This window comes from Leguminivora glycinivorella, chromosome 24, assembly GCF_023078275.1.
Source record: "Leguminivora glycinivorella isolate SPB_JAAS2020 chromosome 24, LegGlyc_1.1, whole genome shotgun sequence".
NCBI lineage: Eukaryota > Metazoa > Arthropoda > Insecta > Lepidoptera > Tortricidae > Leguminivora > Leguminivora glycinivorella.
The window spans coordinates 4,009,630-4,028,718 of record NC_062994.1 but is presented as its reverse complement, the minus strand read 5'-3'; the positions used below and the strand labels follow the sequence as shown (position 1 = coordinate 4,028,718).

The following is a 19,089-nucleotide window of genomic DNA, read 5'->3' as shown; positions in this document are numbered from 1 at the left end:
TTTTTACTGAATTTATGTATGTTCTATCTACATACATAAATTCAGTACCTTTCATTTGAGATACGTTTTGTCAAAATCGGACGATACAATAAAAAGATAGAATTTTTTTCATTTTCATAAAACACCTCGCTGCGCTCGGCTTCCTAAGGGATGAAATTTCGATATCCTCGGAAAAAATCGTTTACTATGATGTCTACTATCACCATGCAAAGCGGCTTGCTTCTATCCAAAAGTGCAGCTTTTGGCCAAAATTCTCCATCAAGTATGACTAGGGCTTGCTTGGGAATTTCGGACAATTTTTCCGATATTACAGTTCCGGAATTGAAACACATAATCTCGAAAATTCCGGAATTGAAAAAATATATATTTTTAGATGAAAACGTGCAATATCAGCCTGGTTATTTTACAAAACTACCACAGAATGTATAAGAAATACGTAAATTCATAAGTTAGACACTGTTCGGACTCAGATGGTACATATTTTATGGCCAAAAGGGCTAGTTAGAGCGAGAGCGTCTAATTTTAACCCACTAATATTACACCATTGTCACTTTCTGGTTTTGCGAACTTAAATTTCAGTAACAATCAAAATTAATTAGTATCGAAGCGGCAAAAACTTAAAATATTACTTCTTTTTTCATAGCACGGAATATTTTAGACAAAAAGTCTTAATTTCAGATGCAAATCGTAGTGTTTTGATATTACATTCATTCACAAGCATAAAGTCGTAGTTACTTATACACTTTTCAGAAAGGCGTGTGCATATTTTACTAAACTCTATCTAACTCTATGACCGCCTACTACAAAACCAAAAGATTTGAGGAGCAAATGTATGGAAAATGGTGGATATGAAAAGAATGTTTTATTTTTAACAAAAATTCAAGGTGTACACTAGGTATAAATCAGGAACTCCGATTTTTTGCGCCTCGAAAACAAATGATGGATATCTTCTACTCGAGTCTGATACAGGTAATTCAATACTTAATTTATTACATTTATGTGAACAATACGTTATGCCACTCTTGTAAATTATTACTTTTACGTTATTGCGATGATCGATGATCAATCGATGCATATGCATTTAAAATCCTTGTTTTTATTATTTTAATTGATAAAACAATAATTTTGTCCTTGTCCATTTTGAATAGAATAGAATAGAAGAACTTTATTCAAAAACGCTTAATTTAAACTTAACTAATAACACTAACATAATAAATATTATTGTATTAAAGCGTAACTGAAAAGGTCTCCACTCAGCTTCATGCCAAGGGACCCTGGAGGACCCTGACGCTGGTCTTCCGTGGAGACCCTTCCGAGAGAGCGCAGCTACAAACTATACAAAACAAATCATTTTATAGTTTTTGTATCTAAATTTATATAAATTTTAATATAATTATAATTTTAATAATATTTTAATGCTATGAACTATTGACCTGTAAAGCTAGGAACATACTACGCGGACGTCCGTCGTAAATCGACCGCGGACGGGAATCTGGACAATGAAATTACACATAACCGTGCAAACTATCGGTCGACGGACGTGGACGTGGCCTTGAGCGCATGGACGTCCGATCGAAATCTAGCTCGCTGGATGTTTTGTTCCGTGCACACTGATCGGTCGCGGTCGATTTACGACGGACGTCCGCGTAGTATGTTCCTAGCTTTATAGTCATACTGATTTTTTTTTTTTTACAAAATAATCGCATAGAAATGATATGATTAGATCCAAATGATTGGCGTAACCTGGACATAAAATATACAATTAATTATTTTTGTTACCCTATCCTTAGCACAGACTTAATTAGAGTTTTTCTGTAAATTCAAAATATATTTTCTAAAATTAACCTTGAACGAATACACTGATAATGAGTTCCTGATAGGAGGCGGTATATTGTTCCAGCACTTCGTGGCAGAGTATTTAAAGCTGCCACGAAATGCGGCGGTGCTGTGCCGTGGACAAAGCAAACGAGTAGCTCCCCTAATATGTCTCTGTGAAAAAGTTAATTTCTCATATAGATATTGTGGCCTCATTGTCTTGACAATACCAAAAAGCATACAGGCAAAATGCATTGAACGTCGTGACTCCATATTCAACAAACCGTGACTATTTAGGTAAGGAGTGACATGAGTCCGAGATGGAATGTAAAAACAAAAACGTGCACATGCATTCTGTACACGTTGTATTAACTTTTTGGTTTTTGACAACAGACAGCCACCTACAACAGTGTCTGCATAATTGAGTTTTGACAATATTAATGATTCGCACAATGATACTCTCACATCAGTACTCAAATACCTACGTACGCTATACAATATTTTGAGTCCATAAAAGCATACTCTAGAAGTCTCCACTACATGGTTGTGAAACTTAAGGTTACCATCCATGAGCACACCTAAGTTTCTTGCTTCTGCTACCTGCTCAATACGCTGACCTCCGATTTCAATCGTAGGGTTGTGACTTAAAATTTTTCGCCTTTGTTTCTCAGTATTTTGCTGTATTAAATCCTCAAATATGAAAAAAGTTCAGTAGGAAAACACTGTATTTGGGGTAGTTTTATTTGGTTTTTTGTCTAAAATGTGTAGTTTTTATTACTAAATGATGTGTCAAATACTATTAAATAATACTTAATGCTAAATATGTGAGTGTGTTTAGTAAAACGTCCCACTTTGTCGGTTACCATTAAGGCGAGATTTACTTGTATCTTTATATGAATAAATTGACAAAGCAGCTTTATAGCAATCGACAAAGTGGGACGTTTTCCTTTGCACACTCACATATATTTACTTTAATGTTAACTACTAACAGAAAACTGGCACTAAAACCTCGTTTGTATCGTTTGCTGTTGTTCGAAATACCTTGCAAGACCGATTTTGACACAAAATGGCCTCTCCTGTAAAATTACTAAAATGAAAATTGCAGTGTTATATGCCTTTTAGGTACAGAGTTATTGTCTTAAACGTCGATTAATATTAAAATTTCAATTTAAAATTCTATTATTTCATCAAAAACCCACCAGAAAACAAAGCCAAAAAAAATTGTTCAATTCCGGAACTAGTTCCGGAATTCCGGAATTGAAGTCCAATCTCGAAAACCAGTTCCGGAATTGAAAATCGTCCGATATTGCAAGCCCTAAGTATGACTATAAGTATCATCGAGTTTTTAATTCTTTTTTGACGCAAACGTCACCTAGACTTTATGATTTTTCTCTTCTTCTGACCTGATTTATCTTGATATGAAGCATAATTTCTTTCGCTATGAGGAATCCATTGTTCATAGCAAAAAATATGTTTTAAACCTATTTGCTACATTAATTACTCATCATCACCTTGTCATCAATTCAGACAATAACCGTTATACAAAAAACACAAAAACAATCGCACACTGAAGTAATTAAACTAATTCAATAAGATCATTATGTTACTCATTTTATTTCTAAACAATGAAAACCAAGTCATCTTGCAAACCGGTTGGATTCATTCAACCAACGCTCAGTCTGATGACGTCCTCGTGACGTCATTTAATTTAAGATGACTAAGACTGCGCAAAGAGGAACATGATTGCCTTTCATAGTTACCACCAACACTGGGAGAGGGTCGCAGAGCAACGAAGGGAGTGGCGCAAATGCGTTGTGAAAGATCGCAGAATTTGTGATGAGACATTTTTTTTTTTTTTATGGGATAGGAGGCAAACGAGCAGACAGGTCGCCTGATGGTAAGCGATCACCGCCGCCCATGGACACCCGAAACACCAGAGGTGTTGGAGGTGCGTTGCCGGCCTTTAAGATGGGTGTACGCTCTTTTCTTGAAGATTTGAAGGTCGTATTGGTCCGGAAATACCGCAGGCGACAATTCATTCCACAGTTTAGCTGTGCGGGGCAGGAAGTTTCTGGAGAAACGCACAGTTGAGGACTGCCAGCCATCTAGATGATGACGATGGAAATGTTGTCGCGTAGGGCGATGGCGGAAAGAAGCGGTAGGGATTAATCCGAACAATTCCTCGGAGCACTCCCCGTTATACATGCGATAGAAGATGCAGAGCGAGGCCACATCTCTACGCAGCGCCAAGGGGTCAAGCTGATCGGAGATATGCTGGCAGTTGACAATCCGAGTCGCTCGTCGTTGGATGCGGTCCAGAGGGACAAGCTGGTACTGAGGTGCCCCTGCCCATAGATGAGAACAGTACACCATGTGTGGGCGAACCTGCGCCTTATAGAGCTGAAGGCGGTGGGCTGGAGTGAAATACTGTCTCGATCTATTGAGCACACCCAGCTTTTTTGAGGCCAGTTTGGCCTTACCTTCTAAATGACCGCGAAACTGGACTGCACTCGAAATGTCAACGCCTAGAATTCCTATACTGGCTGTGGCAGTGAGGGGAGTGCTCTCAAAAAAGGGTGATGCGACAAACTCTAACTTTTTTGCGGTAAACGCGCAAACCTGTGTCTTGGTAGGGTTAAATCGGACTAAGTTAAGTCGACCCCATTCAGAGACTTCTTTCAAGGAAGTCTCAATTTCAGACACAAGTTTGTTCCGGCTCTCAATGACGTTTTCCCGAGAGATATTGGTGCGGCCGGTGTAAGTAGCATCAACCGTACTATCATCCGCATAACAATGAATGCCGCTGGTTTGCAGCATGTCATTGATATGCAAGAGGAATAGCGTAGGTGATAGCACACAGCCTTGGGGAACACCAGCATTCACAGGCATGGAGTCAGAGCATTTACCGTCAACTAAGACCTTTATGCTTCTGTCTGCCAGGAAGCTATCCACCCAAACACATAATCTCTCGGGAAGCCCGTAGGATGGTAACTTCGAAAGAAGTACTTTATGCCAAACGCGATCAAACGCTTTCGCGATGTCCAAACTAACGGCCAATGCCTCACCCTTCATCTCGATTGCCTGTGCCCAACGATGTGTCAGGTTAACTAGAAGATCACCAGCCGAGCGGCCTCTACGGAAACCATATTGTTGGTCACTAAGCAGCTGGTGATCCTCTAGGTACCGTAAGAGCTGGCAGTTGATGATGGATTCCATTATCTTCGAGAAGAGGGAAGTTATAGCTATTGGCCTATAGTTGGACGGATTTGAGCGGTCGCCTTTTTTAGGGATCGGGTGCACCAAAGCTGACTTCCAAGAAGCCGGGACTACGCCGGAAGAGTAAGAGAGCCGAAAGAGACGCGTTAAGACCGGAGCCAACTCAGGAGCACAAGTTTTTAGCACAATGGCAGGGATTCCATCGGGCCCACTCGACTTATGAGTGTCGAGGGAACGAAGTGCTTTACGCACTGAGCTTTGGTTGAACCGGACATCCGGCATACAGCTCTCGCACCGCGGTATAGTCGGCGGCGCGTTTCCCCCGTCATCCAAAGTAGAGTTGGACGCAAAGAGTTTGCCCAGAAGGTCGGCTTTATCTTTTGCGTCGTGGGCCCATGAATCACTTCCCATGTGCAGGGGTGGAAAAGATGGCGTGCAGAAATTCCCCTGGATAGCTTTGGCGAGAGACCAGAACGCACGAGTGCCCGAAGGGAGGTGCTCCAATTTCTCGCCAATTCTACCGATGTGCAGCGACTTTGCTCTGGCGATAACTCTTTTGAAGGACCTGGAGGCGAAGTTAAACTCCTTTTTTAGTGCGCTGGTATTTTCATCCCGTACTGCCGCCGCATTAACCCAGGCTCGGTAGCACTCGTTTTTCCAACGCGAGGCCTCTTTACAGAGACGACTGAACCAGGGTTGCGATTTACCACCAACAGGGACTACAGAAGATGGAATGAAAAGCTCCATTCCCTGCAGCACCACGTCAGCAACAGAATCAGCGACGACATCGGGATCATCCGGCGAGAAGCAAACTTGCCTCCAGGGGTAGGAGGCAAAGAAGGACCGCATCCCATCCCAGTCTGCTGACCTATAGTGCCACACACGGCGTGTACATGCAACTCGCCGACGCGGCGTGCACGCGAGCGGAACCGTGCTCCGAATCAAGCAGTGATCCGATGACCCCAGCGGGGCTTCAACGGATACACCGTAATCTGTCGGATGAGAAGTCAGCAGAAGGTCCAACAGGGAAGGTTCCTGTCCTTCCACATCTGGGATTCGCGTAGGCGTAGTAACCAGTTGTGTTAGGCCGTATGCCAGAGCAAAGTCAAAAACAGATCTGCCCGCATGATCGGTCTTATTAGAGCCGAGCCATTCGGCATTGTGGGCATTAAAATCACCGAGCACAATGATCTCAGCGGATGGGATCTGCTGCTGCACAGAGTCTGCAGCCGTTTGAGTGTGCTCAATGAGTCGGTCAGTTTCGGCATCACCGCTGTGGGACCTATACACGGTGTTTCCGGTATCACTCAAAACCTCAGACACCCCAACTGATTTTTATTTTTTTAAACTCATCTAGACTATTCATCTTTTAATCTGATCGTTACTTTTTTCTTAATTGAATTTTTAATTTTCTGTACAGCTCTACTTGACTTGTAGCTCTACACTCAATAAAATAATTGCTAACTACCATCATAAACCATAAGACTATTTATTTGTGTACGTTACTGCAACGACATAAGGTTTACCAATAGACAGCTAAGATGTCACTGTAAAACACTTTAAAGCTTTGTCACAGTAAACTTCAAGTTGGACAGGTAATCGCAGTAAGCAAATAAACTCAATATTCAAAATGACAAGGTTGTAATTAGGTACGAGTTCAATTTGTTATGACTTATGATAAACATTAAGATTAAACTGACAAACAACGTCAAACTAGTAGCGGAAAAAATAATCGTCCAAGTAACCGGCCAGTATTAATACCCCTAAATACTGAAAAAAGGTAAACAACCTCTAGCAATGCGATATACACAATGTTGTATTACGAGTACAATAGAATGGGCACGTAAAAAATAACTAATAATACTAATTTAAATAAAAATATTACCCCCATCAAGATATAGCTCAATCGATTCTACTCTCGATTCTGAACAAACTGTTTTCAGGTTTTTAGTGTTAAGTGAAACACGGTGTATAGGCACGAATAGACGCGGGGATGGTCATCGCAATCTATACGTAGCCATAGGGTGGAGAGGTCCTTACCTTCAAGATTCCTGAGGCGGCGAGAGCTGATATCGTCTCTAACGTACACACACACCCCAGCTCTAGGCACGAAAGTGTGTTCCAGTCCGTATCCAGGATAGGACAGGTAGGATGTGTCGGCTGGAGACGATATCTGCGTCTCGGTCAGAAAGAGCAAGGCCGGCTTAGCTGTCTCGAGGTGTTGATGGACAGCATTAAGGTTGGAATGTAAGCCCCTAATGTTGCAGAAGTCCACGGACAACATGGTAGGGGGTGCCGAAGCAGTACTGCTCTTGCCTCGGGTAGATGGCAGATGAGTGAGCGCGGTTTTGCCCCCCCCCAGAGTACGATGTGGGGCAGCCTCGGCGTCCACTCTCAGGCATAATGCGACCTGAGCGTGGAAGCCCAGTGAGGGATTCTTCAGCACTGCTGGTATCCTCCTGGGGTAGCCTCTTGAACTGCGCAATCATCATGATTAGGGGGGGTGGGGGTGGAGCACTGGGAACCTTACTCATCAACAGGAACACAACACTACATACCTACAGGGTAGGCAGCAGTGCTATTATGGCTGTGGTATTCTGTAAGGTGGAGGTATTCCCCCAGTTGGGCTGCTCCTGATTCGAGCGTGATGGCATTACGCTAGGCCCTACTTCTCTTTTTGGACGTAGTTTAAGGACATACCCGGGTCCAGATGGTTTGCTACACTTGCTGATAAGAGACAGAAGCGACGCCAAGGTGTTTCAGCGCCGATTTCCGCAAACTTCGCTCGTCAGTCCTGCGGACTATGTCGGTCTCGTATCGGTCTATTAAGTCACCAAAACAGGTGCCTCTCGAATGTTACACCATAAACCGTCTGCAATAGACGTTAATGCCAATGAATAGTGCGTTTTTATAGTCAGTATACGCGTTACCCTAGCGTAACTAGCATGGTACCTATGGGTATGTAATGCGAAGGGATGAAAGTCATGGCATGTGACGAGAAAGGTATTACGAATGAATGTGGAAGGAAGTAACGGGAGGAAAATCGAGGAAGAGGTGGATGGACTGTCTGAGACATGATATGAAACGGAAGTGAATGATGATATAACGGGTGATAGAGATGTAAGGGAGAGGTAGACATGCTGCACCGATTCCAAATGACTGGGATAAGGGCAAGAGAATGATGATGTGTTTTACCCTAATTAAAGTAATTAAGTTAGGTGGTTAGGGTTAAAAATTTCACCGTTTCTTCCCGTGGGTGTCGTAAAAGTCGACTGTGGGATATGGGTTAAATTGTGGCGTAGGCGTCGGCTGGCAACCTGTCACTGCAATGTCACAATTTTCGTTTTATTTCAACCCCTTTTTGCCAAGAGTGGCACTGAAACTTGAGTAGTTCATGTGCTCTGCCTACCCCTTTATGGGATACAGGCGTGATTGTATGTATGTTGTATGTATGTAAAGTAATTAAAGAGTAAGATTAATAATAATAAACGTATCTCCAAACAATTACTATCAAGTGATCTTTAAAACCGGTTAGATTCATTCAAGCGACGCTCAACCAGCAATGACGTCCGCGTGACGTCACATAACTGTTGATGAATCTGTAATTGGATGCGCTGGGAGAATCATGACGTCATCGGGGTCATCATGCCCAGATATTTGGGTGCTTGAGATATTAATGGCACAGCTTGGTATGGTGAAGCTTTTTTCCATTGACGTAATTCTATTAATGGTTTAAGTGTGACTTATTTTTAACTTATTTTTAAACGACGGAGTGTTATAAGTTTGACGTGTCTGTCTCTCTGTCTGTCTGTTTGTCTGGCTGTCTGTGCGTGTGTCTGTCTGTGGCATCGTAGCTCCCTAACGGATGAACCGATTTAGATTTAGTTTTTTTATGTCTGAAAGCTGAGTTAGTCGGGAGTGTTCTTAGCCATGTTTCATGAAAATTGGTCTACTATGTCGCGGTCGGTAGTTATTTCAAAATTTTAATTTTGTGGTTAGGTTATTTATGGTACGCTGTGCAAAATAATATTTTGTTGGAAATCGAAACGCCGCAGAAAGGTAGTCTGGCTCTGTCGCGCTAATATGCAAGAGCGATAGAGATAGATAGCTACGAAAGAGACATTATCGTGAGCGTTTGTGCATTCGGCTACGCACACAGGCATGTTCACAGTTCATACCAGAGAGCGATTTTTTGTCGGCGAAAGAAGATTCCGCGCCGATATGTTTGAGGAACCCTAAGAATAATCTGGAAGTAGGTACCTAAAAGATATATAAGCAAAAATTTAACTTTGACTGAGCGCTGACTTTTGAGTCATGGATTCTTTTAAGAGTTAAAGATAGAGTTTTCAAAAAAACTATTGATTCAGAAGTGGGATACTCACCAGAAAATCATCCGGCTGTATTCCGAACAGGTCTCTAAAGTACCTAAACGCTATAGGAGCGCATATTTTGAACTTGAAGTCTGAATAATGATGGGCTGCTGTATAGTTCGATCCCTCGTAGCAAAAGTTGGTTTCCATTGTCATGGAACCTTTTCTCAAGTTTTCTATAAAAACTAAAGATTCAGAAGTGGGATACTGACCAGAAAATCATCCGGCTGCATTCCGAACAGGTCTTTAAAGTACGTAAACGCTATAGACGCATAGGACTTGAACTCTGAATAATGATGCGCTGATGTATAGTTCAATCCCTCGTAGCGAAAGTTAGTCTTCACTGCCAAGGAGTCTTTTCTCGAGTTTTCTATAGAAACTATTGATTCAGAAGTGGGATACTCACCAGAAAATCATCCGGCTGAATCCCAAACAGATCTCTAAAGTACCTAAACGCTATAGGCGCATAGGTTTTAAACTTGAACTCCGAGTAGTGATGTGCTGGCGTGTGGTTCGAGCCCTCGTGTGGAAAGTTGGTGGTCTCCACTGTCATGAAATCTTGCATGAGCAAGTCGCGTTCTGGTTTCGATGCGAGGCCTCCGATCGCGTGTTGTATTCCTGAAAAGAAAAGTATATTATTGATAGATTTGTAAAGTAAATAGAACACAAAACTTTAGGACATAAAAATTTCACCCAAAACAGAAAAGGGCACTAGTGTAGATTAAAAACGCTACACGTCTAAGTTTTCAGAATTATTAGAAGTTTACAGTTGCAAAATATAGGCTTAGAAGTTGGCACATGGTAACTTCTAAGCTCGCAATCTGCTTCGTCCGGCGCAACGCCATCATTGCGCTCCGCTAACGCTGCGCTTTCAAAACGCGCATGGGTGGCCAAGCTTTAAATGTGCTACTTGGTTTCAGATGCCCGTAGGCCGTGAAATAAGAGTTCTTAATCATTTATTAATTAATCAGAGGTCAGACTTAAAAAAAAAACTTTTATATTAGACAGACATAACTCTGAAACTATCTAAACATACCACACCTTTTCGTTAACCCGTAAAGTCTAACGCATACAAAGAAGAAGATATATATCGTAACCACAAATAGCGGATTGTATACGCTACGTGAACTTGAAACGCGCGTATGTTTACGTGTGCTAAATCTGAGATTATCCGGATCTTATGATTTAACCAGTTTCTAGCACGGTAATGGATGTTGTATACAATAGAGAAATATAATTAGGTAAAGAGCATAAACAAATGAAGAACGTATGAGTTTCAAATCTTAAGAGTAACAGTAGCAACGTTTTTTGAATTAGTTTTATGCTGGATTCCGGACGAGGACGGTACTTTCACGGATAACAAACATTTTACCTTCAAATCTTCTGGGCGAGCTCACTCCATTGTAGGCCACGTCTAGGCTTTTGGCTAGTCTGTGGTCAAGAGTATGCCCATTTAAAGAAAATTAAGAGATTTCCGACGGGTACTAGAGGTAACGATGTTAGCCGCGTAAGCTAAAGACCCGGGTTCGATTCACGGCAGTGAAAATTGATCGCTTTTCCTTTAATGATATCTATTTCACTTTATATTCATAAAATCCAACAACACTTATCTAAATATATAAAAGAAGAAACAGACTGACTGACTGATCAACGTACAACCGAAACCGCTGGTCCCAGAGATTCAAAATTTAGCACGTAGGTTCCTTATACGGTGTAGAGGAGCACTAAGATTTTTCAAAATACACATCCTAAGGGGGTGAAATGGGGGTCAAAAGTTCAACGTTTAAATAAGATTGATAACTTTGAAAAAGCTAGTCATTAATATTATCTATAGTTATCAGTAGTATGTTAATAGCTCCACGACGCCATTACGCCACATAAGTTCCTTTATCATAGTCAATAATAGCGGCCATTATTAGCCAACGCTATTGTAATTTCTGGCCACAAATAGCTTTCGTAAACATGCTATTTTTAAGACTACTTTATTCCAGATGATGGTTTAGGTCATGGATTATTTATTATACTGACCTAAGACTAGATTTTGTTTAGTAACGTAACGATGCGTTTAATTCGAAAATTGCGGAAGCTCCACACAAACTTCAACCCCTCCAAATTAGGGAAATGGAGGGTTAGAAAGAGACATAAAGTAGCCTATGTCACATTCCATCGTTTTACCGTGAAAGACGGAGAAATAAACAGACACACACACCTTCTCATTTATTTATAACTAGCTTCTGCCCGCGGCTTCGCTCGCGTTAGAAAGAGACAAAGCCTATGTCACTCTCCAATCTCTCCATCCCTTCAACTATCTCCATTTAAAAAATCACGTCAATTCGTCACTCTGTTTTGCCGTGAAAGACGGACAAACAAACAGACACACACACTTCCCCATTTATAATATGGATTGGCCCACTGCTGGGCAAATACTTCCCTCTCTTCCACGCGTCTCGATCTAAGGCATAAGGCAATGTTTTACTATTCGAAAGACGTCAAGATCGTGCCGCCATCTCCTTCGCGGTCTGCCGTCACTCCGCACTATGTTTGTTTTCCAACTGTCCAGTGTTCATTCGGTACTTTTCTTGGCCCACAGGCCGTTTGGCATACAACAGTATGTATACACGATTATGTATAAATTACATGCATGTCGTGTCGTCCCTCAGTAGCTCAGTACCTACCTAAAGGTACAGATAGCAAAAACTTCCTGCGCGGACGGAAACGACGGCCAAGCCAAGGCTGAAGCAACGTCTGAATTCGACGCTAACCGCTATTTTTAGACCTGTTCGAGTCTGAAGTACAGTCGCAAATATTTAAGCTTTAATGTGACCTCTGACCTTTCAAGGACTGTTTAGTCCCCATAGAGGGAGATTGATAAACGTTCTTTTTCCGTGAAAACATATGAAAGCACACGAAAACACGGAAAAATATCTTAAGACGATACAGGAGGGGTCAATTTTCCATACAAACGCTCTCGAATATTTCCTCCCTGGTTTTTGAAGATAGAGCAATGATTTTTTCAACACAGATTATTATTATTTTTATCTGTATCGGACCGTTTTGATTTTTTTATTTTTAAAGACGCTAGAGCCAACGTAAAATTTCTAAAAACGGTTTTTTTCATTATGGCGCACAAAAAGGTGTGATACTCAAGATTGGTATAAGAATTAACCAAAAAAACTAAACGGTCCGACATAGGCTATTTCATTGTTATTCAGATTCTCAAATTTCGTTGTTCTTAATGGACAGTTTTTTTTTTGATAAATCTAGTTAATAACACTAGTATATTGTAACTAAAACTCCCAAATTAAAAGGAGCCCCCCTTTCCATTTAAGCATTTTCGCTCCTGTATCGTCTTAACAGATTTTACAAGTGGATCGTTTTCTACGCATAAACTTGGCATAAATATCCTCCTTGCGTTATCCCGGCATTTGCCAACGCTGGCTCATTACAGAGCCTGGGGTCCGCTTTAACAACTAATCCCAAGATTTGGCGTAGGCACTAGTTTTTTACGAAAGCGACTCTGACCATAGTGGGACACTAAAAGAGGCTAATTAAAAAATGTTACCTTCCCAGGACCGCTTTGTCCCCGTAGTCTAGGAGGGAGATTGACAAACGTTCTTTTTAACCCCCGACGCAAAAACGACGGGGTGTTATAAGTTTGTCTGTCTGTCTGTCTGTAATAATAATAATAATAATCATTTATTTCAGACCAGGTCCATATACATTTAAAATATACAAAAAATTCACAAAATTTACAAAACAAAACATGTGTTAGTAATTAGTAATAAATAATTATAGCAGCTATGGTTAGTAGATGGTCTGTGTGTGTGTGTGTGTGTCTGTCTGTGGCATCGTAGCTCCCGAACGGATGAACCGATTTAGATTTAGTTTTTTTGGTCTGAAAGCTGAGTTAGTCGGGAATGTTCTTAGCCATGTTTTATGAAAATAGGTCTACTATGTCGCAGACTAGGTTTTTTTCAAAATTTTAATTTTGTGGTTAGGTTATTCCAAGTCCATTTTAAAGTATTCATCGTTTACTGATTTCTACACTTGGCAGACTGCAATAATAAATTACAGACATCATTCACAAATCGACAAGATTAAAAATACTACTCGTAATCGTGTGAATCCATACGGAAGTACCTATCCAAATATTACAACAGACTAAGAATATCCTCTTCACCTTCCGTCTTTAAAACATTATAGTTAAAATAACCTGCGCAGTATATTGACATCACAACAAACCGCCCGATCAAAATATCTGTGCACTTCAGTGGAGTCAAGCTAAACACAAGACGAAAAGCACAATAACTATATTGTGCCCAGGACCCGTAGCCGAATGGCATAGCGATTGTGCATTCGGCTACGCACATAGGCCTATTGTGCGCGTTCGCGTGTCGTGTGTAGATATATTTGTTTGCGTAACTGTGTAGATCTGTAAATATACCTGGACATGACTGCAGTAGGTAACATAACACAATATTTCACTGTAGAACTCGTCCTATTCTGTCTGACTGTATAACCAACATAGATCTATATATCCGAGGGGTGGAGTGTACAGTACAGCGTTTAAAATCGTTGACAACTATAATTGAAGATGTAGAACCCTTGAATTTCTTGTTATATTACTTTATTATATGTTGCCGTATTTTGGCAATGTCTGACGGCTATGTTAACGTACTGTGATCAATACATGTACTGTAAAGTACGAACTCGCAAACCTGTCTGCTATCGGAGTTCAAAGTCACGAAGGAGGTCGCCACGTCATAGATAAGGTCTTTGGGGGTTACCGGCTACGTCACATGCGAATGTTGCGAATAGGTACAATTTGTATGAGCTACCGTTCAAAAGGTTGCTGATCTTTACTACAGAGTAACAATGATTTGCTAAAAACTATGTTTGCGTCAAACTAGCTGTGTTTAAAGTGATTATCCTTAAGGGGCTCCACACGGTTTTTGAGTTGAAACTCCTGTTTGTACAACATCAGGATAGAATTATAATATAAGACCAACGGCCATCGGTTCTTCAATCTTTTATCACTATTCGCCGTAAGAGCCATATTTTGAAAAAAAAAAAATAACTTATTTCTATGGTCTAAAAAACACTTTTTCAGTACAGATGGAGTTTTTTTTACGCACTAGTGCGAGAAGTGGTTCATTATATGCCAGGTCGAAACTTCGGAGTGTCACCTGTACTAAAAAACGTCGTACGATACTCACTAAAATCAAATTTTTATAATGTACTATTATAGAAATTTGATTTTAGTGACAGGTGTTACATTACCTTTGACTTTTGTATAAATTCAAGAGAGATTTTAATTTTAACCTAATTAAACCACCAAAAAATCAGTTTTTGCCCAAAAAATCAGTTTTTGCCCCTAAGATTATTCAACTTTGATGCCAAATATCACAGAAACAATGAACTGTGAAGTAATTCTGAGATACTATTTTGTTTAAAGACGAAGATGTTAATATGATGAGCTTCAGAAACTATCATTAATATCAATGGATTCAAATCGAATCCAATGCTTAAATCAATAAAATTCGCATCGTCATGAGTTCTTATACTGTTGGCAATACACTGTTCTGTGCTGATCGTCCTCGCAAACCTGTCTGCTATCGGAGTTCAAAATCGCCAACTTGCAAGACCGTCACGTGTCACGTCACAGATTTTAAGAAGAATAGGATATTGTAAGAAAAGTAACTTGACACAAGCCTCGAATCGTTAGAATTCCTTATACTGTAGGCAATACACTGTTCTGTGCTGATCGTCCTCGCAAAGCTGTCTGCTATCGGAGTTCAAAGTGGCGAACTTGCAAGGCCGTCACGTGTCACGTCACACATAAGACCCTCAAGTTTTACCAAGAATAGAAGGATATTGTAAGAATAGTAACTTGACACACGCGACGAATCATTAGGATGCCTTATACTGTAGGCAATACAAGTTCTGTGTGTGCTCATCGTCCTCGCAAACCTGTCTGCTATCGGAGTTCAAAGTCGCAAACTTGGAAGGCCGTCACGAGTCACGTCACAGATAAGACCCTCAAGTTTTACGAAGAATAGAAGGATATTGTAAGAATAGTAACTTGACACACGCAACGAATCGTTAGGATGCCTTATACTGTAGGCAATACAAGTTCTGTGTGTGCTGATCGTCCTCGCAAACCTGTCTGCTATCGGAGTTCAAAGTCGCGAACTTGCAAGGCCGTCACGTGTCACGTCACACGTAAGACCCTCAAGTTTTACGAAGAATAGAAGGATATTGTAAGAATAGTAACTTGACACACGCAACGAATCATTAGGATGCCTTATACTGTAGGCAATACAAGTTCTGTGTGTGCTGATCGTCCTCGCAAACCTGTCTGCTATAGGAGTTCAAAGTCGCGAACTTGCAAGGCCGTCACGAGTCACGTCACAGATAAGACCCTCAAGTTTTACGAAGAATAGAAGGATATTGTAAGAATAGTAACTTGACACAAGCAACAAATCGTTAGGATTTTTTATACTGTAGGCAATACAGGTTCTGTGCTGATCGTCCTCGCAAACCTGTCTGCTATCGGAGTTCAAAATCACGAACTTGTAAGGCCGTCACGTGTCACGTCACAGGTAAGACCCTCGAGTTTTACGAAGAATAGAAGGATATTGTAAGAATAGTAACTTGACACAAGCAACGAATCGTTAGGATGCCTTATACTGTAGGCAATACAAGTTCTGTGCTGATCGTCCTCGCAAACCTGTCTGCTATCGGAGTTCAAAGTCGCGAACTTGCAAGGCCGAAAGGTCACATTAACAGATAAGGAGTTTTACAAATAATACAAGGATATTGTAAGAATAGTAACTTGATACAAGCCTTCTTGAGTTTGCTGACTTACTCCATTGGCTCAGTGCCCCAAAATGAGACCGGGTTCCGATACAAGACAGCCACTTTTCTCGGTCCTACCTCTCGCCAATTCTTGACTTGGAGTTCGCACAATGTGCTTTTCCGAATGCACAAACACTCACGACTCACGAAACGCTCATGATTATATCGCTTATCCATCTCTATCGCTCTTGCGTATTGGCGCGACAAAGTCAGACTACCTTTCTGCGGCCATCCGGCTACGGGGCTAGATCCGCCTCCACCATATCGCTCTAGCGAAACCTGAGGCGTCCGGCAGGTCGTCCTCCTGTCTGTCGACCTAGGGATGCTCTTTTCACATTTCGACCCTCATCCATCCTCTCGAGACGGCCGGAGTCTGACGCTACGAGAACTCGCATACGAGTTTTACTACATTGCTGTATTTGATGGCTGTGCTGAATGTATTTAACTTCAGCAGCCCGCAATGTAACTAAAATCCCATGCGAGTTCGCACGCCGTCTAAATCAGGTCTTAGTCTCTCCTATGATGTTAGGTTCAGCCGACAGTAGAAGAAACAAATTCATCTATTTGTATAGAGGCCGAGTGTCAGATTTTATGCTGAAGTTATTACTTGCCTGTGATTTTAAATATGTCTAGTAAGAAGCGCCTGGCATCCGTTGGCTCGTTGGGTGGACGACATTCGAAAAACTGCGGGGCACTTCTGGATGAGATTAGCCCAGGACCGGGATAAGTGGCGTACACGAAGGGAGGCCTATGCTCAGCAGTGGGCGATTAACGGCTGAAATGATGATGATGATGATGATGTCTCAGGCCCTTGAGTGTTAATAATTTTTGTGTTGTTGCAATTAAATATCACGTAAAGAGACATTTTTAATGTTTTTGTTGACTTCAACTTACAAAAATTTACGCTTGAAAGATGCAAGCTGTTGCGAATAAGGACGGACAACTCAGTGGATTTTACTGAGTTCATTTCACACGCTAAGTAGATACGTTTGCTTGATCTATGGTATATAATATGACATCTGTGGTTCCGCCACTAGGTTTTCGATTTCACTGTGCTACCCCAACAGCGCTTCTTGAGTTTACAGGATTTAATCTTTATACCTCAGTTTTGACAATTTGGCCTCTGCATGCTCTAAACTTGATGTGTTTAAATTATCAAACATTAATATTAGCGCCATAATGAAACGCTGGTGGCCTAGCGGTAAAAGCGTGCGACTTACGATCCGGAGGTCGCGGGTTCGAACCCCGGTTCGTACCAATGACTTTTCGAAACTTGTGTGCGAAATGTCATTTGATATTTGCCAGTCGCTTTTCGGTGAAGGAAAACATCGTGAGGAAACCGGACTAATTCCAATGAGTCCTAGTTACCCGTCGGGTTGGAAGGTCAAATGGCAGTCGCTTTCGTAAAAACTAGTGCCTACGCCAAATCTTGGGATTAGTTGTCAAAGCGGACCCCAGGCTCCCGAGCTATGGCAAATGCCGGGATAACGCAAAGAGAATGATGATGATTAATATTAGCGCCATCTAGTCGAGAGTCAACCAAAGTAGCGACATCTAGATCACCGTATTTTTTTCTTGATGGCTCCATGGTACGTTTATGTTTGTATGTAGGTAATCTATATTATAATACTCGTACCGTAGTCGAAATATAAGTATATTGTAGACTGGAATGGAAGTAATAGATAAGACCTCTGGGATTTGCGTGCCGCTAAAGTTATGGGAAACTTGGGACATCTTCGTGTATTGTATACTCAATGTTATTAACTTTATTGATAAGGTATAAAAGGTATAAGCTTCGTAAAAGTCGAATTTGTATTATTTAATTACATACATATACATATAATCACGCCTGTATCCTATAAAGGGGTAGGCAAGTACTAAGTTTCAGTGCCACTCTTGGGAAAAAAGGGGTTGAAAGAAATCCGAATTGTGACATTGCAGTGACAGCCTCTCGCCTACGCCACAATTTAACCCATATCCCACAGTCGACTCTACGACACCCACGGGAAGAAAGGGGGTGGTGAAATTCTTAACCTGTCACCACACGGATTATTTAATTTTATGTTACATTACATATGCTACTATTTTCTCGCACTAGTGCGAAAAGTAGTGATTTATTTGCTTATGTACACGTGCGAAGATCGTGTCGATATAAAACACGCCCCTCGATCGCTCTTTTCCGCACTTGTATCATAATGTACTGTTACTTGAGTCCACTTTTTTTACATTCACGATAAATCGAGTAAGTATTTCCTAAAGGAGTATTAGAGTGCCGCTAATCCATACTAATATCCATACTATAATACATATTATAAATGGGAACGTGTGTGTGTCTGTTTGTTTCTCCGTCTTACACGGCAAAACGGAGCGACGAATTGACGTGATTTATTAAGGAGATAGTCAAAGGAATGGAGAGTGACATAGGCTACTTTTGTCTTTTCTAGCCCTCCACTTTCCTAAGGCCCCCCAATGGCAAAGCAATGTTTCCATAGAGTTGACCCGACGCTACGCTTGCGAGACGCTAGATGTGAGGGGGGGGGGGATGGGGGGTGGAAGATTGTATGTAGCATTCCGCTATTCTTGAATTTAACGCGAGCGAAGCCGCGGGCAAAAGCTAGTGCAATAATAAAACGGATCATAATTGCTAATTATTAATGGCTTGTTGTAATGGTAGTGACACATATACCGCAATGTCAATAAATAAACACATGATTCATCGGCTAGCGATAATACCAGGTGTGGCGGTGTATAAACAGACTGTAAGCCGTGATCCACACTCAGGCGACGCACGTCGTAAGACGCGGAACGGACGTCAGCGCCGCGCCGCCCG

At 41.3% G+C, this 19,089-nt stretch overlaps 1 protein-coding gene across 12 annotated transcripts in view; it reads right to left on the bottom strand.

Annotated features, from left to right (window-relative positions):
• Positions 1-19,089, bottom strand: part of LOC125238886 (phosphatidylinositol 4-phosphate 5-kinase type-1 alpha) — a 112,853-nt gene that overhangs the window by 55,130 nt on the left and 38,634 nt on the right. For all 12 annotated transcript variants that reach the window (XM_048146367.1, XM_048146370.1, XM_048146368.1 and 9 more), the window contains exon 4: positions 9,808-10,019. In XM_048146367.1, the coding sequence (XP_048002324.1) occupies positions 9,808-10,019 (212 nt within the window). The remainder of the gene's footprint in view (positions 1-9,807; positions 10,020-19,089) is intronic.